Source organism: Lichenostomus cassidix, chromosome 27, assembly GCF_008360975.1.
Source record: "Lichenostomus cassidix isolate B80296 chromosome 27, HeHo_3.0, whole genome shotgun sequence".
Taxonomy (NCBI): Eukaryota; Metazoa; Chordata; class Aves; order Passeriformes; family Meliphagidae; genus Lichenostomus; species Lichenostomus cassidix.
The window spans coordinates 4,514,760-4,537,116 of record NC_139507.1 but is presented as its reverse complement, the minus strand read 5'-3'; the positions used below and the strand labels follow the sequence as shown (position 1 = coordinate 4,537,116).

Genomic DNA, 22,357 nt, shown 5'->3' with positions numbered 1-22,357 from the left:
TTGGGATTTTCCATGGAAAAAAGGGGGGATGAGGAGGGTTTACCCTATAAGGCTGGCTGGGATTGCTGGGAGTTTTAGGATTGCTGGGATTTTTAGGATTGCTGGGATTTATGGGATTGCTGGGATTTATGGGATTGCTGGGATTTATGGGATAGGATTTTTACCCTATAAGGCCAGCAGCACAGGCAGCTTTTGGGGTTTTCCATGGGAAAAAGGGGCAGATTTTGGGGTTTTTACCCTATAAGGCCAGCAGCACAGGAAGATTTTTGGGTTTTTGATGGGATTTTTGGGGTTTTTACCCTATAAGTCCAGCAGCACAGAGCAGATTTTGGGATTTTTGGGATGATTTACCCTATAAGGCCAGCAGCACAGGCAGATTTTGGGATTTCCCATGGGATTTTTGGGGATTTTACCCTATAAGGCCAGCAGCACAGGCAGCTTTTGGGATTTCCCATGGGATTTTTGGGATGATTTACCCTATAAGGCCAGCAGCACAGGCAGATTTTGGGGTTTTGGGGGTTTTTACCCTATAAGGCCAGCAGCACAGGCAGATTTTGGGGTTTCCCATGGGATTTTTGGGGTTTTTACCCTATAAGGCCAGCAGCACAGGCAGATTTTGGGGTTTTTGGGATGATTTACCCTATAAGGCCAGCAGCACAGGCAGCTTTTGGGATTTCCCATGGGATTTTTGGGGTTTTTACCCTATAAGGCCAGCAGCACAGGCAGATTTTGGATTTCCCATGGGATTTTTGGGGTTTTTACCCTGTAAGGCCAGCAGCACAGGCAGATTTTGGGGTTTTCCACGGGAAAAGGGGCAGATTTTGGGGTTTTTGGGGTTTTTACCCTATAAGGCCAGCAGCACAGGCCACTATGCCATCGGTGTGATCCCAAACAAGCAGGACAAAGGGCAGATTTGGGGTTTTTGATGGGATTTTGGGGATGATTTACCCTATAAGGCCAGCAGCACAGGCAGCTTTTGGGATTTCCCATGGGATTTTTGGGATGATTTACCCTATAAGGCCAGCAGCACAGGCCACCACGCCGTCGGTGTGATCCCAAACAGGCAGGACAAAGGGCAGATTTGGGGTTTTGGGGGTTTTTACCCTATAAGGCCAGCAGCACAGGCAGATTTTGGGGTTTTCCATGGGAAAAGGGGCAGCTTTTGGGATTTTTGATGGGGTTTTTACCCTATAAGGCCAGCAGCACAGGCAGATTTTGGGATTTTAGGGATGATTTACCCTATAAGGCCAGCAGCACAGGCAGCTTTTGGGATTTCCCATGGGATTTTGGGGATGATTTACCCTATAAGGCCAGCAGCACAGGCAGCTTTTGGGGTTTTTGATGGGATTTTTGGTGTTTTTACCCTATAAGGCCAGCAGCACAGGCAGATTTTGGGGTTTTTGGGATGATTTACCCTATAAGGCCAGCAGCACAGGCAGCTTTTGGGGTTTTTGATGGGATTTTTGGTGTTTTTACCCTATAAGGCCAGCAGCACAGGCAGATTTTGGGGTTTTTGGGATGATTTACCCTATAAGGCCAGCAGCACAGGCAGCTTTTGGGATTTCCCATGGGATTTTGGGGATGATTTACCCTATAAGGCCAGCAGCACAGGCAGATTTTGGGGTTTTTGGGATGATTTACCCTATAAGGCCAGCAGCACAGGCCACCACGCCGTCGGTGTGATCCCAAACAGGCAGGAAAAAGGGCAGATTTGGGGTTTTTGGGATGATTTACCCTATAAGGCCAGCAGCACAGGCCACCATGCTGTCAGTGTGATCCCAAACAGGCAGGACAAAGGGCAGATTTGGGGTTTTTGATGGGATTTTTGGGATGGGGATGATTTACCCTATAAGGCCAGCAGCACAGGCCACCATGCTGTTGGTGTGATCCCAAACAGGCAGGACAAAGGGCAGATTTGGGGTTTTTATGGGGTTTTTACCCTATAAGGCCAGCAGCACAGGCCACCACGCCGTCGGTGTGATCCTCGTCGCCAGCAATGTGGTCGATGTAGGAGAGGATGAACTCCACCCGCGGCTGCACCAGCATCACGTCCGCTGGGGGGAAAGATTTAGGGTTATTTGTGGGGTTATGGGACTGATGGGGTTTGCTCAGGTTTATGGGGTTTGCACCAGCATCACATCCAGCTGAGGGGAAAAGGGGGATTAGTTATGGGATTGGTGGGGTTTGTGGGGTTTAGGGGATTGATGGGGTTTGCATCAGCATCACGTCCGCTGGGGAAAGATTGGGGTTAGTCATAGGGTTTGTGGGGTTAGTTATGGGGTTTAGGGGATTGATGGGGTTTGCACCAGCATCACGTCCGCTGGGGGGGAAATTTGGGATTAGTTATGGGGTTTGTGGGGTTTATGGGGTTTGCACCAGCATCACGTCCACTGTGGGAAAGGTTTGGGGTTAGTTATGGGATTGATGGGATTTATGGGGTTTATGGGATTGATGGGGTTTGCACCAGCATCACGTCCGCTGGGGGGAAAGGTTTGGGGTTATTTATGGGATTGATGGAGTTTCCTGGGAAAGGTCTGGGATTTTTGGGATTGCTGTGGTTGATGGGATTGCTGGGATTTGCACCAGCATCACGTCTGCTGAGGGGAAAGATATGGGATTATTCATGGGATTGATGGGATTTGCACCAGCATCACATCCACTGGGGAAAGACTGGGGTTAGTTATAGGGTTTGTGGGGTTTGGGGGGGTTTAGGGGATTGCTGGGGTTTGCACCAGCATCACGTCCGCTGGGGGGGAAGTTTGGGATTAGTTATGGGGTTTGCGGGGTTTGTGGGGTTTTTGGGGTTTATGGGATTGCTGGGGTTTGCACCAGCATCACGTCCGCTGGGGGGAAAGATATGGGATTATTTATGGGATTGATGGGATTTGCACCAGCATCACGTCCGCTGCGGGGAAGGTTTGGGATTAGTTATAGGGTTTGTGAGGTTTATGGGGTTATGGGATTTGCACCAGCATCACATCTGCTGGGGGGGAAAGATTTGGGGTTAGTTATGGGGTTTGTGGGGTTTAGAGGATTGATGGGGTTATGGGATTTGCACCAGCATCACATCTGCTGCGGGGAAAAGGGGGATTAGTTATGGGATTGATGGGTTTGTGGGGTTTGTGGGGTTTATGGGATTTGCACCAGCATCACGTCCGCTGGGGGGAAAATTTGGGGTTAGTTATGGGGTTTGTGGGGTTGATGGGATTTGCACCAGCATCATGTCCGCTGGGGGAAAGATTTGGGGTTATTTATAGGGTTTGTGGGGTTTGTAGGGTTTGCACCAGCATCACGTCCGCTGCAGGTAAAGGTTTGGGATTAGTTATGGGGTTTGTGGGATTTTTGGGATTGCTGGGATTTCCTGGGAAAGGTCTGGGCTTTCCGGGATTTTTGTGATTTGCTGGGATTTCCAGGGATTGTTCTGGGATTTTGAGATTTTTTTGATTGCTGGGATTTTTGAGATTGATGTGATTTTTGGGATTGTTGAGAATTTTGGGATTTGTGGGATTTTTAGGATTTCTGGGATTGCTGGGATTTTTTGGATTCCCGGGATTTTTGGCACTGCTGGGATTTTTCAGATTGCTGAGATTTTTGGGATTGCTGGAATTTTTGGGATTCCTTGGATTTTTTCAGATTGCTGGGATTTTTGGGATTGCCGGAACTTTTGAGATTTTTGGGATTGCTGGGATTTTCCCCTCAAACACCCTGTTATCCTGACTATCACAAACACCCTGTGACCCCACAAACCCCCCCCAATCCCCTAAAAGCCCGGTGACTCACGGTGCACGTTCTCCTGGTCTCCCTTGAGGCCCTGGATGATGCCAGTGTAAGCCTCCAGACAGCCTTCCCGCAGCTCGTTCAGGTAATCCACCATGTCGTAGTCAGACTGTAACGGGAATGGGACATGGGGACACTGAGATGGGGACACTGGGGACATGGGGACACTGGGGATGGGGACACTGGGATGGGACACTGGGGACATGGGGACACTGGGGATGGGACACTGGGGACACTGGAGATGGGGATATGGGGACACTGTGACCCACAGCTCATTCAGGTAATCCACCATGTCGTAGTCAGACTGCAACGGGACATGGGGACACTGAGATGGGGACACTGGGATGGGACACTGGGGACATGGGGACACTGGGACCTGCAGCTCGTTCAGGTAATCCACCATGTCATAGTCAGACTGCAACGGGACAGGGGGACACTGAATGGGGACACTGGGGACATGGGGACACTGGGACACTGGGGACAGGTGGGACATGGGGACACTGGGACCTGCAGCTCGTTCAGGTAATCCACCATGTCGTAGTCCGACTGGGAATGGGAATGGGACATGGGGACACTGAATGGGGACACTGGGGACATGGGGACACTGAATGGGGACACTGGGGACATGGGGACACTGAGATGGGGACACTGGGGACACTGGAGATGGGGACACTGAATGGGGACACTGGGGATGGGACACTGGAACATGGGGACACTGGGACACTAGGGACACTGGGACTGGGATGGGGACACTGGGACCCGCAGCTCATTCAAGTAATCCACCATGTCGTAGTCAGACTGGAACAGGAATAGGGACAGGTGGGACATGGGGACAAGGGGACACTGGGGATACTGGGGATGGGAATGGGACACTGGGAATGGGGATGGGACAGGGTGGGAGACGGGGAATGGGACACTGGGAATGGGAATGGGGACACTGGGAATGGGACAGGGTGGGACACTGGGAATGTCCCCTCAGGATTTAGGGACAGGGAATGTCCCTCTGGAATTCAGGGCTAGGATGAGACTTTGGGAATGTCCCCATGGGATTCAGGGTCAGGATGAGACACTGACAATGTCCATTTGGAATTCAGGGCCAGGATGGGACTCTGGCAATGTCCCCTTGGGATTCAGGGACGGGGAATGTCCCTTTGGGATTCAGGGCCAGGATGGGACTCTGGCAACGTCCCCTCGGGATTCAGGGACAGGATGAGACTTTGGGAATGTCCCCATGGGATTCAGGGACAGGATGGGACACTGAGAATGTTCCCTCAGGATTTAGGGACAGGGAACATCCTCTTGGAATTCAGGGTCAGGGTGAGACTCTGGCAATGTCCCTCTGGGATTCAGGGTCAGGATAAGACACTGAGAATGTCCCCTCAGGATTCAGGGACAGGATGAGACTTTGGGAATGTCCCTTGGGATTCAGGGACAGGGTGAGACACTGGGAATGTCCATTTGGGATTCAGGGACAGGATGGGACACTGAGAATGTTCCCTCAGGATTTAGGGACAGGATGAGACTTTGGCAATGTCCATTTGGCATTCAGGGTCAGGATGGGACACCGGCAATGTCCCTTTGGGATTCAGGGCCAGGATGAGACTTTGGGAATGTCCCCTTGGGGTTCAGGGACAGGATGGGACACTGACAATGTCCCTCTGGAATTCAGCGCCAGGATGGGACTTTGGCAATGTCCCTTTGAGATTCAGGGACAGGATGAGACTTTGGGAATGTCCCTTGGGATTCAGGGCCAGGGTGAGACACTAGGAATGTCCCCATGGAATTCAGGGTCAGGATGGGACACTGAGAATGTCCCTTCAGGATTCAGGGACAGGGAATGTCCCCTCAGGATTCAGGGACATGATGAGACTTTGGGAATGTCCCTCGGGATTCAGGGCCAGGATGGGACACTGAGAATGTCCCCTCAGGATTCAGGGACAGGCAATGTCCCCTCGGGATTCAGGGACAGGATGGGACACTGGCACTGTCCCTCTGCAATTCAGGGCCAGGATGGGACACTGGCACTGTCCCCTGGAGTCCCCAGCTCTCACCTTGTCCACCTGGGCCTGGCTGGCCTGCTGCAGGGTGTTGAGCACCACGTCCAGGTACTTCTTGAACTCGCCGCCGATGGCCAGGGCGATGTCCCCAAAGACCGAGAGGATCTGCGGCTTCACCGACCTGTGCACGTTCTCGTTCTGCAAAACAAACCCCAAATCACCCTGGGGAGGAGGGAAACCAGGAGAGGAACGAGGAGGGGTTGATCCAAAATGGAAAATTTGGTTTGGGGAAGGAAGTGGAAAAACGAGGAGGTGCTGATTCAAAATGTACAATTTGGTTTGGGGAAGGAAGTGGAAAAATGAGGAGGTGTTGATCCAAAATGTAAGATTTGGTTTTGGGAAGGAAGTGGAAAAACGAGGAGGTGTTGATCCAAAATGTAAAATTCGGTTTTGGGAAGGAAGTGGAAAAACGAGGAAGGATTGATCCAAAATGGAAAATTTGGTTTTGGGGAGGAAATGGAAAAACAAGGAGGTATTGATCCAAAATGTAAGATTTGGTTTTCGGGAGGAAATGGAAAAACAAGGAGGTATTGATCCAAAATGTAAAATTTGGTTTGGGGAAGGAAGTGGAAAAACAAGGAGGTATTGATCCAAAATGTAAAATTTGGTTTGGGGAAGGAAGTGGAAAAACGAGGAGGGATTGATCCAAAATGTAAAAGTTGGTTTTGGGAAGGAAGTGGAAAAACGAGGAGGGATTGATCCAAAATGTAAAAGTTGGTTTTGGGAAGGAAGTGGAAAAACGAGGAGGTGTTGATTCAAAATGTAAAATTTGGTTTTGGGAAGGAAGTGGAATAAACAAGGAGGTGTTTGCTCAGAATGCAAAATTTGGTTTATGGGAAGAGAAGGAAGTAGATAAATGAGAAGATGAATGAGGAGGTATTGATTCAAAATGCAAAATGAAGGAAGTGGAAAAACGAGGAGTGATTGATCCAAAATGTACAATTTGGTTTTGGGAAGGAAATGGAAAAACAAGGAGCTATTGATCCAAAATGTAAAATTTGGTTTTGGGAGGGAAGGAAGTGGAATAAACAAGGAGGTATTTCCTCAAAATGCATTATTTGGTTTAGGGAAGGGAAGGGAAGGAAGTGGATAAACGAGGAGATAAAGAAGGAGGTATTGATTCAAAATGCAAAATTTGGATTTGGGAAGGGAAGGAAGTGGAAAATCGAGGAGATAAGGAGGTATTGATTGAAAATGTAAAATTTGGTTTTGAGAAGGAAGTGGAAAAACAAGGAGGTATTTGTTCAGAATGCAAAATTTGGTTTATGGGAAGAGAAGGAAGTAGATAAAAGAGAAGATGAATGAGGAGGTATTGATTCAAAATGCAAAATGAAGGAAGTGGAAAAACGAGGAGTGATTGATCCAAAATGTACAATTTGGTTTTGGGAAGGAAATGGAAAAACAAGGAGCTATTGATCCAAAATGTAAAATTTGGTTTTGGGAGGGAAGGAAGTGGAATAAACAAGGAGGTATTTCCTCAAAATGCATTATTTGGTTTAGGGAAGGGAAGGGAAGGAAGTGGATAAACGAGGAGATAAAGAAGGAGGTATTGATTCAAAATGCAAAATTTGGATTTGGGGAGGGAAGGAAGTGGAAAATCGAGGAGATAAATGAGGAGGTATTGATTCAAAATGTAAAATTTGGTTTTGGGGAGGGAGTGGAAAAACGAGGAGGTGTTTGCTTGGAATGTATTATTTGGTTTTGGGAAGGAAGTGGAAAAACAAGGAGGGATTTCCTCAAAATGCAAAATTTCGTTTTGGGAAGGGAAGGAAATGGAAAATTGAGGAGATAAATGAGGAGGTATTTGCTCAGAATGCAAAATTTGGCTTTGGGAAGGGAAGTGGAAAAACAAGGAGATAAATGAGTAGTTATTAATTCAAAATGCAAAATTTGGTTTTGGGAAGGAAGTGGAAAAACAAGGAGATAAATGAGTAGTTATTAATTCAAAATGCAAAATTTGGTTTTGGGAAGGAAGTGGAAAAACAAGGAGATAAATGAGTAGTTATTAATTCAAAATGCAAAATTTGGTTTTGGGAAGGAAGTGGAAAAACGAGGAGGTATTTGCTCAGAATGCAAAATTTGGTTTTGGGAAGAGAAGGAAGTGGAAAAACAAGGAGATATTTCCTCAAAATGCAAAATTTGGTTTTGGGAAGGGAAGGAAGTTGTTAAGAGATATTTCCTCAGAATGCAAAATCCCTTTGAGAAAAGGGAAGAGAAACTCCAAGCTCAGTTTGGGAATGGAAGGAAGTTGATAAATCAGGAGATAAATGAGGAGATATTTCCTCAAAATGCAAAATCCTTTTGAGAAAAGGGAAAAGCTCAGTTTGGGAAGGGAATGAAGTGGAGATAAATGGAGAAATCATGAGATGAAGGAGGAGATATTTACTCAAAAATGCAAATCCCTGATAAATTCTGGCTGCCGTTCAAACCATACAGAGCTGTCAAACACGAGACGTTCCCAGCCAATTCCTCACTTTTTAAAAAGTTTTTTGGTTTTTTTGGTGCATTTCTCCCACCTCCCACTCCCCCTGGGAAACACCCCAAGTGTCACTGAGGAGCAGGGAGAGCTCACCCCGAGGTTCTCCAGGAGCAGCTGCATCACCTCGTCGCAGAACGGGAGGATGTTGGACTGCAGAGCTCGGCACAGGTCACCCACCAGCCCCACGGCTGACAGACACACCTGGAAAGGACAGATTTGGGATTTGGGGTGGGGTTTGGGATTGGATTTGGGGTGGAGTTTGGGATTTAGGATTGGATTTGGGATTGGATTTGGGGTGTTGGACTGCAAGGCTCGGTACAGGTCACCCACCAGCCCCACGGCTGAGAGACACACCTGGAAGGGACAGATTTGGGATTTGGGGTGGGGTTTGGGGTGGGATTTGGGATGTTGGGCTGGAGAGCTTGGCACAGGTCACCCACCAGCCCCACGGCTGACAGACACACCTGCAAAGGACAGATTTGGGATTTAGGATGGCATTTGGGATTTAGGATGGCATTTGGGATGGGGATTGGGATGTTGGACTGCACAGGTCACCCATCAGCCCCACAGCTGACAGACAAACCTGGAATGGACAGATTTGGGATTTGGGGTGGGATTTGGGATTTGGGATGGGATTCAGGATGGGGTTTGGGATGTTGGACTGCAGAGCTCGGCACAGGTCACCCACCAGCCCCACAGCTGAGAGACACACCTGCAAGGGACAGATTTGGGATTTGGGGTGGGATTTGGGGTGGGGTTTGGGATTTAGGATGGGATTTGGGATGCTGGACTGCAGGGACACAGAGCTCAGCACAGGTCACCCCCCAGCCCCACAGCAGACAGACAGACAGACAGACAAACAGACCCCATTCCCATTTAAAGCCATTCCCTCCATCCCTTGTCCAAAGAAGAAAAAAGAGAATTCAGAGGGGAATAAGAGGGAAAAAGGGAATTCAGGGATTGAAGGGAAAAAAAGGAGATTTAGGGATTGAAGGGGAAAAAGGAAATTCAGGGGTTTAAAAGGAAAAAAAAAAAAGTTCAGGGATTTAAGAGAAAAAAAGGGAATTTGGGGATTTAAGGGGAAAAATGGGGATTTAGGGATGAAAGGGGAAAAAGGGAATTCAGGGGATTAAGGGAAAAAAAAAGGAATTCAGGGATTTAAGAGGTAAAAAGGGAATTCAGGGATTGAAGGGAAAGGAAGATAATTCAGCAGATTAAGAGAAAAACAGAATTCAGGGGATTAAGAGGAAAAAAAAATGGAATTCAGGGATTGAAGAGGAAAAAACAGGAATTCCCTCCCCAGCTCTCCTTTGCTGCCTCATCCACATTTTTCCTTGGAAATCATTAAAAAAATACAAGAAACCAAAATTCCACACTCTGGGGTGGTTTGGATTTTGGAATTCCAGGATTTCCTGGGTTGGAAGTGACCACTGGATGGGCAGGGAGACTTTCCATGATCCCAAAATTCACCCAAGCTGGAAAATTCCAGATTTCTCTGGAAAAAGGGAGAAGCTGATCCATACCTGGTACTCGGCGTAGTTTTTCAGCCCAATGCCAAGGAAAGGCTTGAAGGCATCCATGTATTTCAGGAATTCTCCTCCTAGGACTGCAGCAGGGAAAATATTGCAGAGAGAAGGAAAATCCCCAATTTATGGCATTTGCCATTAATGAGAAATCAAAATCCCAACTTTTATATTCCACCCAAACTCAGGGAAAACCTGGAATTATCCAGATTTTCCATTCCAAATCCCAAAGTGCCCAAATCCTGGTGGAATTTTCAAGACAAAATTCCCAAACTCAGGAATTTTGGAGAACTCTCCACCTAGGACTGTACAGGTGAAATATTCCTGAGAGAAGGAAAATCCCAATTTATGGCACTGCCATTAATGACAAACCAAAATTCCAACTTTTATATTCCACCCAAACTCAGGGAAAATCTGGAATTATCCAGATCTTCCCAGGCTGGAAAAATTCCCTGTGGATTTTTGAAGACAGAATTCCCAAACTCAGGAATTCTGGAGAACTCTCCACCTAGGGTTGGGCAGGGAAAATATTCCAGAGAGAAGGAAAACACCCCCAGCTCTCCTTTGCTGCCTCATCCGTACTATTCCTTGGAAATAATAAAAAAATATAAAAAACTAAAATTCCACACTCCAGGGTGGTTTGGATTTTAGAATTCCAGGATTTCCTGGGTTGAAAGGAATATTCCAAAACTCATCCAACCTTGCCTTGAAGAATTCCAGAAATGTGATCATTCCCAGCTCTCCTCTACTACCTTATCCACACTTTCCCTTGGAAATAATAAAAAAATATTAAAAACCTAAAATTCCACATTCCAGGGTGGTTTGGATTTTAAAATTCCAGGATTTCCTGAGTTGAAAGGATGGGCAGAAACACCCTGCATGATCCCAAAACTCATCCAAGCTGACCCTGGAGAATTCCAGGAATGTGAACATTCCCAGCTCTCCTTTACTACTTTATCACACTTTTCCTTGGAAATAACAAAAAATACAAAAAACCTAAAATTCCACGCTCCAAGGTGATTTGGATTTTAGAATCCTAGGATTTCTCAGGTTGAAAGGATGGACAGGAACACCTTCCATGATCCCAAAACTCACCCAACCTGATCCCTGGACAATTCCAGGAATGTGAACATTCCCAGCTCTCCTTACTACTTTATCACACTTTTCCTTGGAAATAATAAAAAATATAAAAAACCTAAAATTCCACATTTCAAGGTGATTTGGATTTTAAAATTCCAGGATTTCCTGGGTTGAAAGGAACCCTAAAATGACATCTTCCCACCATCCCAGGTTGCTCCACTGGACACTTCCAGGGATGTGAACATCCCAAACTCTCCTTTACTACTTTATCACACTTTTCCTTGGAAATAATAAAAAATATAAAAAACCTAAAATTCCACATTTCAAGGTGATTTGGGTTTTAAAATCCCAGAATTTCTCAGGCTGAAAGTCACTCTAAATCTCCACCTCCCCACCATCCCACACCCACCCTCAACCCCTTCCAGAGCAAACCCAACCCCAAATTACCATTTCCCCCACGCTGTGCCCCAAAATCCCCAAATCCCACCCCATTTCCTGACCTTCCACCAGGGTGCTGACAGCCATCAGGGCATCCTCCTGCACTCCCCCTGAGCCTGCCGTGCTCTGGAACATTCTGAGCAGAGATGCCATCACCACGTCTGAGATCTGCAGGGCATCCTGGTGCTGCACCTTCCTCAGCACGTTCTGGGGGCAAAAAATGGGAAAAAAGGGGAAAATCGGAAAAAAATCGGTGGTTGGGAGGGAAATAAAGGATTCTCACCCCATGTGGGGTGAGGTGGGAGGTGTGGTGGTGTTAAAAAATCTGATTTTTGTGGTTGGGAAGTGGTGTTTGTTTGGATTTTCCAGCTGGATTTGATTTTGTTTTGTTGGGATTCAGTGGGAGCTGGTCAGATTTAAATATGAAATTAATTTAAAAAATAAAATAATAATAATAAAGTGCTTTTTTTTTCTCTCATGGGGGGGTTGAAGAGTGCTGAAGGGTTGAGTTTGACTTTAGAAATGATTAAAGTGGTGGAAATGCAAGATTTCCCAGGAAAAGAAGGAAAAAAAGCCCTTAATTTCCAGAGAAAAATACTAATTTTAAGTCTCTGTTTTCACTTCTTTCAAAGTCCAGATTTTGTCTATATCTGGTTTTAGGAAGTTCAGGAGTGTCTCTTTCCTGTTTTCCATGGAATTTCTCATATTTTCTGTGGAATTTCTCATATTTTCCTTGGAATTTCTTATATTTTCCTTGGAATTTCTTCCTGTTTTCCATGGAATGTCTCCCATTTTCCATGGAATTTCTCATCTTTTCCTTGGAATTTCTCCCTATTTTCCATGGAATTCAAAAATCCAAACCCAAGAAAGAGGAATTTACCTGCAGAGTTGCACAGAGAAGGGACTGGAGATCGTTGAATTGGATTCTGTCTGAGGTGCTCTGGATGTGAGACTGAAAGGAGAATAAAAAATAAAATAAATGTGAAATGAGATTAAAAAATAGAAGAGAATAAAAAGGAATAAAAAAATATGAGAATAAAAAATCAATGGGAAATGAGGATAAAAAAATCAATGGGAAATGAGGATAAAAAAATCAATGGGAAATGAGAATAAAAAATCAATGGGAAATGAGGATAAAAAAAATCAATGGGAAATGAGAATAAAAAATCAATGGGAAAATGAGAATAAAAAATCAATGGGAAAATGAGAATAAAAAATAAAATAAATGTGAAATGGGAATAAAAAAATCAATGTGAATTGAGAATAAAAAATAAAATAAATGTGAAATGAGAATAAAAAAATCAATTTGGATTTTGGACAATTCCAGCCATGGAATTCCCCAAATTTCCCTTTTTTCAATCATCAGGAATTACCCAAATTTCCCTTTTTTCCAATCAGGAATTACCCAAATTTCCCTTTTTTTCAATCAGGAATTACCCAAATTTCCCTTTTTTCCAATCAGTATTTCCTCACCTCCATCTGCAGCACTTGCTGGAGTCTCTCCATGATGACCAGGGTGGTTTTTTGGACAGCAGGATAACAATCCTTGGCACTGTTTTTCACTATTTCCATCAGGGATTCGTAAGCTGAACTCCTCAGGTTGTTCTGGTGTCCGTCAGGTCTGCAGAAAAAGGAGGAAAATTGGAAAAAACAGAATTTTTTTTATTTTGGTGAAGCAGCAGCAGCTCCATCTGAGTGTTGTGATAAGCAGGAGTCACTTGAAAAGCTTTGAAATAAAGGGAATTTGTGAAGCTATTTCTGGCATGGTTTTTTTAAAATTATTTTTGGGGTTTTTTTCCAAGGAAAATGGGAGAGATGTGAGGGAAAGCGAGAGAGATGTGAGAGAAAACGTGAGAAATTTGAAGGAAAACAGGAGCGATGTGAGGAAAAATGGGAGAAATTCAAGGAAAAATGGGAGAAATTTGACGGAAAACGGGAGAAATGTGAGGGAAAACGGGAGAAATGTGAGGGAAAACGGGAGAGATTTGAGGGAAAATGGGAGAAATTCAAGGGAAAACGTGAGAAATTCGAGGGGAAATGGGAGGAATTTGAAGGAAAATGGAGAGATGTGAGGGAAAACGGGAGAAATGTGAGGGAAAACGGGAGAAATGTGAGGGAAAACGGGAGAAATGTGAGGGAAAACGGGAGAAATGTGAGGGAAAACGGGAGAAATGTGAGGGAAAACGGGAGAAATTCCAAGGAAAACAGGAGAGATGTGAAGGAAAATGGGAGAAATTCAAGGGAAAATGGGAGAGATTTGAGGGAAAACGGGAGAAATTCCAAGGAAAATGGGAGGAATGTGAGAGAAAATGGGAGAAATTCGAGGGAAAATGGGAGAAATTTGAAGGAAAATGGGACAAATTGAAGGGAAAACGGGAGAGATGTGAGGGAAAACGGAAAAAATTCCAAAGAAAATGGGAGAAATGTGAGGGAAAACGTGAGAAATTCCAAGGAAAACAGGAGAGATTCAAAAGAAAATAGGGAAGGGACACTCCTGGACTTCCTAGAACAAGATATGGACAAAACACTGAATAATTTTCCCCTGCAAGACCCATTTTCCTACAATTTCCATCTCTATCCCTCCATTTCTTCGCCACCAAAAAAATCCACGTTTTAACCCAAACCTTCCCAAAAAGATCCCACGATCCTGGAGTGAGGAAATAACCAGAAAAAGGGTTTTTTGGGGAATTTTTCTCTCACCTGTCGGCTGTCTCCAGCAGTTTCTGCACTATGAGCTCGAAGGACGAGGACAGGCAGTAGGTTGCAGGTTCCTCCTGGTCGTCAGCCACGTCTGCAGCTTCGTATGCAGCCTCAGCCAGGCTGGAGAAAGCCTGGGATGGAAAATAAAATTAAAATAAAAAAAAAATACCAGTTGGTTTTGTAGCCTCGTGGCTGTGGAAGGTTGGATTGTGGTGGTTTTCTGGATAAAATTGAAAAGATTCCCAGATATGTTTGATTTTCCTTAAATTAAGAGGTTGTGTGACTTGTTCTCCTCCAGTTAACCCAGACATTTTGAGGTCTAAATCCCTCCAAAACAGGTGATGTCATCTTGATTTTCCTTAAATTAAGAGCATGTGCAACTCATTATCCTCCAATTAACACAAGGAATTTTAGGTCTAAAAGCCTCCAGAACAGGCAATACCATTTTGATTTTCCTGAAACTACAAGGATGTGCAACTCATTCTCCTCTAATTAACCCAGGGATTTTTAGCTTTAAAATTCTCCAGAACAGGTAACATCCTTCTGATTTTCCTTAAATTAAGAGGATGTCCAAATCAGACATTCTGCTCCAAACAGGCCAGGGAATTCAGGCTCTAAAAGCCTCCAAAACCCCATAAAATTCAGGCTCTACAAGCCACCCAGGGCAGGGATGGAGGAATTCTCCATCAAACTCCCAGATGAGTACAAACACCCAACACAACCAGCGCTGACACCCCTCAGACTCCATGAGGGGAAAACCTTCCCAGATCCTCTTGATTTTCCTTAAACTAAGAGGATGTGCAACTCATTCTCCTCCAGTTAGGTCTAAAAGCCTCCAGAATAGGTGATGTCCTTCTGATTTTCCTTAAATTATGAGGATGTGCAACTCATTCTCCTCCAATTAACTCAGGGATTTTTAGCTCCCAAAGCCTCAGGCCTCTGCTCCTGATTTACTGGACAAAACCAAACAACCTCAAGGGATGTCCAGGCTGGATTAAGGACAATTCCCTTATGGAAAAAGTGGCCAAACCTCTGCCCAGGGCAGGAATGGAGGAATTCTCCATCAAACTCCCAGATGAGCACAAATACCCAACACAACCAGCACTGACACCCCTCAGACTCCATGAGGGCAAAAACCTTCCCAGATTCTCTAGATTTTCCTTAAACTAAGGGAACGTGCAACTCATTTTCCTCCAATTAACCCAGGGATTTCAGGTCTAAAAGCCTCCAAAACCAGGTAACATCCTTTTAATTTCCCTTAAATTAAGAGGATGTCCAAATCAGACATTCTGCTCCAAACAGGCCAGGGAATTCAGGCTCTAAAAGCCTCCAAAACCAGGTGATATCGTTTTGATTTTCCTTAAAGTGAAAGCATGTGCAACTCATTCTCCTCCAATTAACAGAGGGATTTTTAGCTCCAAAAGCCTCAGGCCCCTGCTCCTGATTTACTAGACAAGACAGAACAATTTCAAGGGATGTCCAGGCTGGAAATCAAGGAAAAAGTGGCCAAACCTCTGCCCAGGGCAGAGGAATTCCCCACCAAACTCTCAGATGAGCACAATCACCCAACACAACCAGCACTGACACCCCTCAGACTCCATGAGGGGAAAACCTTCCCAGATCCCCTCAGGAGCCACATTTCCCTTTGGATTTTGGCTCCTGGGCTGTTCTCACCCAGCAGACGTTGGTGGCCACCCTGGGCTCGGCGCTCAGCCCCTCCATGAGGCACTGCAGCAGCGGCGCCAGGTAGATGTCGTTGATGGCGGCCTCGGGCAGCATCTCGCAGATCCTGCCCACCGTCCAGGCCGTGGTGTCCCTGACCACCACGCTGGGGTCCTTCATCAGCTCGATCAGCGTGGGCATGGCCTGGGGAAAAAAGCAGAAAAGAGGTGAGGAGGGGTAAATCTTGTGGGTTTGATGGTTTGGGGTGTTTGAAGTCGTGGTCTGTAAGTTGGCCTGGCTTTTCACAATGGCCGCATCTTCTGTGGGAAAATGGGAGAGATGTGAGGGGAAATGGGAGAGATTCAAAGGAGAATGGGAAAGGTATGAGGGAAAAGGGGAGAGATTTGAAGGAAAATGGGATGAATTCCAAGGAAAATGGGAGAGATATGAAGGAAAATGGGAGAGATGTGAGGGTAAAAGGGAGAGATTTGAAGAGATTTCGCAGATCCTGCCCACTGTCCATGCCATGGTGTTCCTGACCACCACGCTGGGGTCATGATCAGCTCGATCAGCGTGGGCATGGCCTGGGGAAAACAGGAGGAAAAAAGGTGAGGAAGGGTAAATCTTGTGGGTTTGAGGTGTTTGAAATGGTGGTCTGTAAGGTGGCCCGGCTTTTCACAATGGTTGCATCTTCTGTGGGAAAATGGGAGAGATGTGAGGGGAAATGGGAGAGATGTGAGGGAAAACGGGAGAAATTTGAGGGAAAATCGGGAGAGATGTGAGGAGAAATGGGAGAGATTTGAAGAAAAATGGGAGAGATATGAGGGGAAAAGAGAGAGATGTGAGGGAAAAAGGGACAGATGTGAGGGGAAATGGGAGAGATTCCAAGGAAAACGGGAGAAATTCAAAGAAAAATGGGAGAAATGTGAGGGGAAATGGGATGCAAGAGCATGTGCAAATCAGCTATTCTCCTCCACATAACCCATAGATGTTTAGCTCTAAAGCAAGTGATTTTTAGCTCTAAATTCCTCCAAAACCAGGAACAATCCTTCCGATTTCCCTCCAATTCAACCCCCACACAAACCACCCATGGCATTTTCACCTGGTGCAAACCAGGTATTCTCCCACAGAAAACCATGGGATTTTTTGGCACTAAAAGCCTCCAAAACCAGGTTTTATCCTTGTGATTTTCCTTCATTTAAGAGCACATGCAAATCAGCTATTCTCCTCCACATAACCCATGGATTTTTAGCTGAAAACAAGTGATTTTTAGTTCCAGAATCTCCAAAACCAGGAGCAATCCTTCCCATTTCCCTCCAACTCAACCCTCACACAAACCATCCACTCTCCCTCAACCATCCATGGCACTTTCACCTCCAACCCATCCCAAAACCTTCTTTCCATTTTCCTTCAATTAAGAGGCTGTCCGAAGCTGACACCCTCCTGCAAATAAGGATTTTTGCTAAGTGCCATCCTTCCGATTTCCCTCCAACTCAACCCCACACAAACCAACCATTCCCCTCCAAAATACCCAGGGGGTTTTTTGCTCTAAAAGCCTCCAAAACAGGTGATGTCCTTTTGATTTTCCTTCATTTAAGAACATGTGCAAACCAGGTATTCTCCTCCACATAACCCATAGCTCTTTAGCTGAAAACAAGGGATTTTTAGTTCCAGAATCTCCAAAACCAGGAGCAATCCTTCTAATTTCCCTCCAATTCAACCCCCACACAAACCAACCATTCCCCTCCAAACAACCACGGGATTTTTAGCTCTAAAAGCCTCCAAAACCAGGTAATATCCTTGTGTTTTCCTTGATGTAAGAGCACGTGCAAATCAACTGTTCTTCTCCACATAACCCATAGATTTTTAGCTCTAAAAGCCTCCAAAACCAGGAGTTATCTTTCCGATTTCCCTCCAACTCAACCCTCACACAAACCAACCATTGCCCTCCAAACAACCACGGGATTTTTAGCTCTAAAAGCCTCCAAAACCAGAAGCTATCCTTCCGATTTCCCTCCAACTCAACCCTAACACCAACCACCCTTTGCCCCCCAACCACCCACCCAAATTTCCTCCCCAAACCCCACCTGGATGACCAGAGGCTTGAGCTGGTTGGGCTCGGGCCCCTCGAGGATGCAGCCGAAGGCCATGACGGCGGCGTCGCGGTACCTCCAGTCGGGGTTCTTGATGTGCTCCTTGATGAAGGGCAGCACGTGGGGCACGATGTCGTCCTCGCAGCACGTGGCCAGCAGCATCAGGCACACCCCAGCCGCCTTGCAGGGGTTCCAGTCGTCGTCGTCGTCGTTCTCGTCCTGAAAAAAAGCAGCATGGGGATGTTGGGGAAGGTGAAATAGGAAACATATATATATATATATACAAATTTTTAAAAAATATATAATATAAATATTTTATAAATGTAAATATTATATATATAAATATTTATATTTACAAAATATTTATATTTACAAAATATTAAATATATTAAATATATAAAATTCAATATATTTAACTTATATATATTTATAGATAAAAATTAAATATATTATATATAATATATATTTATATAATTTTTATAAATAAAATTATCACATTACAAATATTTATATATAAAATTATAAATATACATTTATATTAAATATATTTATGTTTATATTTATAGATATAAATATATCTATACTTATATTAAATATAAATATAATTATATTAAATATAATATTATAAATATTTCAATAAATATTTGTATAGTTATATAATATAAATTACATATTTACATAATATTTAATATATTTTATATATATATATATTAAAAAAATATAGCATATAAATATAAATACGGTTACCTGGCAAAAGATGCCAAGAATATGGGAAGTATACCGAGAAACAAAATGAAATTGAGATGAAGACAAGCTCTGAGTTACTGAACAACTGGCAAACAATAGTATAGCTGACTGAAGATAATCCCCCTTCTTGATGGAACAATCCCCTCTGACTGCAGGCAGATCCAAGGGTCAGAGCAGACCCTGCCTGATGGCAGACGGTCCAAAAAGCAGTTTTTAGGGTTTAAAATATAACCCTGTGTGGTAATGGGATGATCCTTATAGGTTGTGTGTAAATGCTGTAGGGTTTGGAGCTTGTTCTGGATTGGTTAATGAGAATTAGAATATTCAAAATATGGTAATGGGATGATTCTTATAGGTTGTGTGTAAATGCTGTAGGGTTTGGAGCTTGTTCTGGATTGGTTAATGAGAATTAGAATATTCATATTCCATCAGGAATCCAGGGAATCACCAAACCTCTCCAGAAACCCCAAAAACAGAGAAAAAAATCAAGGAAAAAGGAGGCAAATCCCAGGAATTTCATCCCAGACAAGCCAGGGGATTGGGAATATTTGGTTTAATGTCATAAATATTCCATCAGGAATCCAGGGAATCACCAAACCTCCCCAGAAACCCCAAAAACAGAGAAAAAAAATCGAGGAAAAAGGAGGCAAATCCCAGGAATTCGCAGAATCTGGGGAATATTTGGTTTAATGCCATAAATATTCCATCAGGAATCCAGGGAATCACCAAACCTCTCCAGCAACCCCAAAAACAAGGAAAAAAATCGAGGAAAAAGGAGGCAAATCCCAGGAATTTCATCCCAGACGAGCCAGGGGATTGGGAATATTTGGTTTAATGCCATAAATATTCCATCAGGAATCCAGGGAATCACCAAACCTCTCCAGAAACCCCAAAAACAAGGGAAAAAATCAAGGAAAAAGGAGGCAAATCCCAGTCTCAGCCAGAACAATCACTGCATCACCAGCTCAGAGTGGTGCATGAAACCTCATCCCAGACCAGGCAGTGCCTCTTCTCGAGAATTTCTGGAATTTTTTCTGGAATTTTGGGAATTTTTGGGATGCCACCTCACCTGTTTTGTCAAGGTCTGGGTCAGGATGGGCACCAGGTACTGCAGAGCTCCCTTGGCATAGAACTTGCTGGTGTGCTCTGGGGGCCGGCCTTGTTCTGCTGCCTGAGAGGGAAAAAAGGGGAAAAATTAAATTTTATCAGTATTTTTTATCTGGTTTGATATTATTTTATATTTTTTCAGTGATCTGTTTTTATACGGTTTTAATTTTTTTCCATGGTTAAGAAATAAAGAGGTGAAAAGTCGATTTTTGTCGATATTTTTACGTGGTTTTGTATTATTTTTTTTCAGTGATTATTTTTTATATGGTTTTAATTTCTTCTTGGCAGTTGAGAAATGAAGAGATGAAAAGCTGATTTTTATCAATATTTTTTATCTGGTTTGATACTATTTTATTTTTTTCAATGATCTGTTTTTATATGGTTTTAACATTTTTTGGTGGTCAAGAAATAAAGCGGTGAAAAGTTGATTTTTATCAATATAAGGAAGACTTTAAAATTCCCAAATAAGGACTTCAAAATGAGAATTTAAAAACCCATTTGGGAGTTTTATTTGCTCCTGGTGACTTCAAAACCAGGCAGGGAATTCACCATTCCCAAGGGCTGATCCAGATTTTCAGCTTTTCCCCCTTCCTAGGAATTCAGCATTTCCAGAGGATAATCCAGGGATTTCCAGCTTTTCCCACTTCCCAGGAATTCACCATTCCCAAGGGCTGATCCATGGATTTCCTGCCCCTCTCAGGGATTTCCAGCTTTTCCCATTTCCCAGGAATTCAGCATTCCCAGGGGATGATCCAGGAATTCCCAGCTTTTCCCAGGGACTTCCTGCCCGCCCTTCCCAGGGATTTCCAGCTTTTCCCAGTTCCTGCTTTCCAGGAATTTAGATTTCCCAGGGGCTGATCCAGGGAATTCCAGCCCTTCCCAGGAATTTCCAGCTTTTCCCAAAGATTTCCTGCTTTTCCCAGGTCCCACTTGCCAGGAATTGCCAGGAATTCAGCATTCCTAGGGATCTGCAGCTTTTCCCACCTCCCACGAATTCAGCATTCCCAGGGGCTGATCCATGGACTTCCTGCCCCTCTCAGGGATTTCTAGCTTCTCCCACTTCCCAGGGATTTCCAGGTTTTCCCATTTCCCAGCAATTCAGCATTCCCAGCCCTTCCCAGGGATTCAGCATTGCCAGGGATTCCCAGCTTTTCCCACTTCCAAGGAATTCAGCATTCCAGGGGCTGATTCAGGGATTCCCAGCCCTTCCCAGCAATTCAGCATTCCCAGGGATTCCCAGCTTTTCCCAGGAATTCAGAATTCCCAGGGCATAATCCAGGGATTCCCAGCCCTTCCCAGGGATTGAGCATTGCCAGGGATTCCCAGCTTTTGCCGCTTCCCAGGAATTCAGCATTCCCAGGGATCTGCAGTTTTTCCCAGGGATTCCCAGCCCTTCCCAGGAATTCCCAGCTTTTCCCACTTCCAAGGAATTCAGCATTCCCAGGTGGTGATCCAGGGATTTCCAGCTTTTCCCACTTCCCAGGAATTCAGCATTCCCAAGGGATAATCCAGGGATTCCCAGCCCTTCCCAGGGATTCTCAACCCTTCCCATTTCCCAGGAATTCAGCATTCCCAAGGGATAATCCAGGGATTTCCAGCTTTTCCCAGGGACTTCCAGCCCTTCCCAGGAATTCAGCATTGTCAGGGATTCCCAGCTTTTCCCAGGAATTCCGCATTCCCAGGTGATAATCCTGGGATCTCCAACCCTTCCCAGGGCTCCAGCATTCCCATTTTTTGGGGAATTTTGGGAATGTGCCGTTCCCCACCTCGGAGGCCTCGATGGCCAGGTCCATCTCCTCGTCACACACGTTGGACCAGAACTCGATACCCTGCAGAGCCACCTCGTCTATGTCACTCTTCATGGCTTCAATGGTGATCTGGGGACAAAAATGGGGAAAAAAATCACATTTTTGGGGTTTATATCTAATATATCTAATATATCCCTGCAGAGCCACCTCGTCTGTGTCACTTTTCATGGCTTCAATCGTGATCTGGGGACAAAAAAATCACATTTTTGGGGTTTATATCCAATATATCTAATATATCTAATATATCCCTGCAGAGCCACCTCGTCTATGTCACTCTTCATGGCTTCAATCGTGATCTGGGGACAAAAATGGGGAAAAAAATCACATTTTTGGGGTTTATATCCAATAGATCCAATAGGAATATATCCAATATATCCAATATATCCAATAGATCCCTGCAGAGCCACCTCGTCTATGTCACTCTTCATGGCCTCAATCGTGATCTGGGGACAAAAAAATCACATTTTTGGGGTTTATATTCAATAGATCCAATATATCCTGCAGAGCCACCTCGTCTATGTCACTCTTCATGGCTTCAATCGTGATCTGGGGACAAAAAATCACATTTTTGGGGTTTATATCTAATATATCCCTGCAGAGCCACCTCGTCTGTGTCACTTTTCATGGCTTCAGTGGTGATCTGGGGACAAAAAATCACATTTTTGGGGTTTATCCAATAGGAATATATCCAATATGAATATATCCTCGTCTATGTCACTCTTCATGGCTTCAATGGTGATCTGGGGACAAAAAATGGTGAAAAAATTCACATTTTTGGGATTTATCCAATAGGAATATATCCAATATGAATATATCCTCGTCTATGTCACTCTTCATGGCTTCAATGGTGATCTGGGGACAAAAAATGGTGAAAAAATTCACATTT

General features: G+C 44.5%; 1 protein-coding gene across 5 annotated transcripts in view; it reads right to left on the bottom strand.

The window, feature by feature from the left end:
- The window catches only part of LOC146426709 (importin subunit beta-1), a 78,409-nt gene that overhangs the window by 4,849 nt on the left and 51,203 nt on the right, over nucleotides 1–22,357 (bottom strand). For 2 of the 5 annotated variants that reach the window (XM_085083440.1, XM_085083439.1), the window contains exons 8-20: nucleotides 21,430–21,540; nucleotides 19,626–19,727; nucleotides 17,804–18,028; nucleotides 15,729–15,920; nucleotides 14,055–14,185; nucleotides 12,828–12,975; nucleotides 12,235–12,306; nucleotides 11,417–11,561; nucleotides 9,837–9,919; nucleotides 8,407–8,514; nucleotides 5,829–5,972; nucleotides 3,781–3,886; nucleotides 1,940–2,054 (exon numbers count right to left, since the gene is read on the bottom strand). In XM_085083440.1, the coding sequence (XP_084939566.1) occupies nucleotides 1,940–2,054; nucleotides 3,781–3,886; nucleotides 5,829–5,972; nucleotides 8,407–8,514; nucleotides 9,837–9,919; nucleotides 11,417–11,561; nucleotides 12,235–12,306; nucleotides 12,828–12,975; nucleotides 14,055–14,185; nucleotides 15,729–15,920; nucleotides 17,804–18,028; nucleotides 19,626–19,727; nucleotides 21,430–21,540 (1,682 nt within the window). Of the gene's footprint in view, nucleotides 1–1,939; nucleotides 2,055–3,236; nucleotides 3,299–3,780; nucleotides 3,887–5,828; nucleotides 5,973–8,406; nucleotides 8,515–8,799; nucleotides 9,026–9,836; nucleotides 9,920–11,416; nucleotides 11,562–12,234; nucleotides 12,307–12,827; nucleotides 12,976–14,054; nucleotides 14,186–15,728; nucleotides 15,921–17,803; nucleotides 18,029–19,625; nucleotides 19,728–21,429; nucleotides 21,541–21,878; nucleotides 21,915–22,357 lie in introns of those variants that run through there. The other 3 variants (XM_085083441.1, XM_085083442.1, XM_085083443.1) reach the window with 3 other exon arrangements.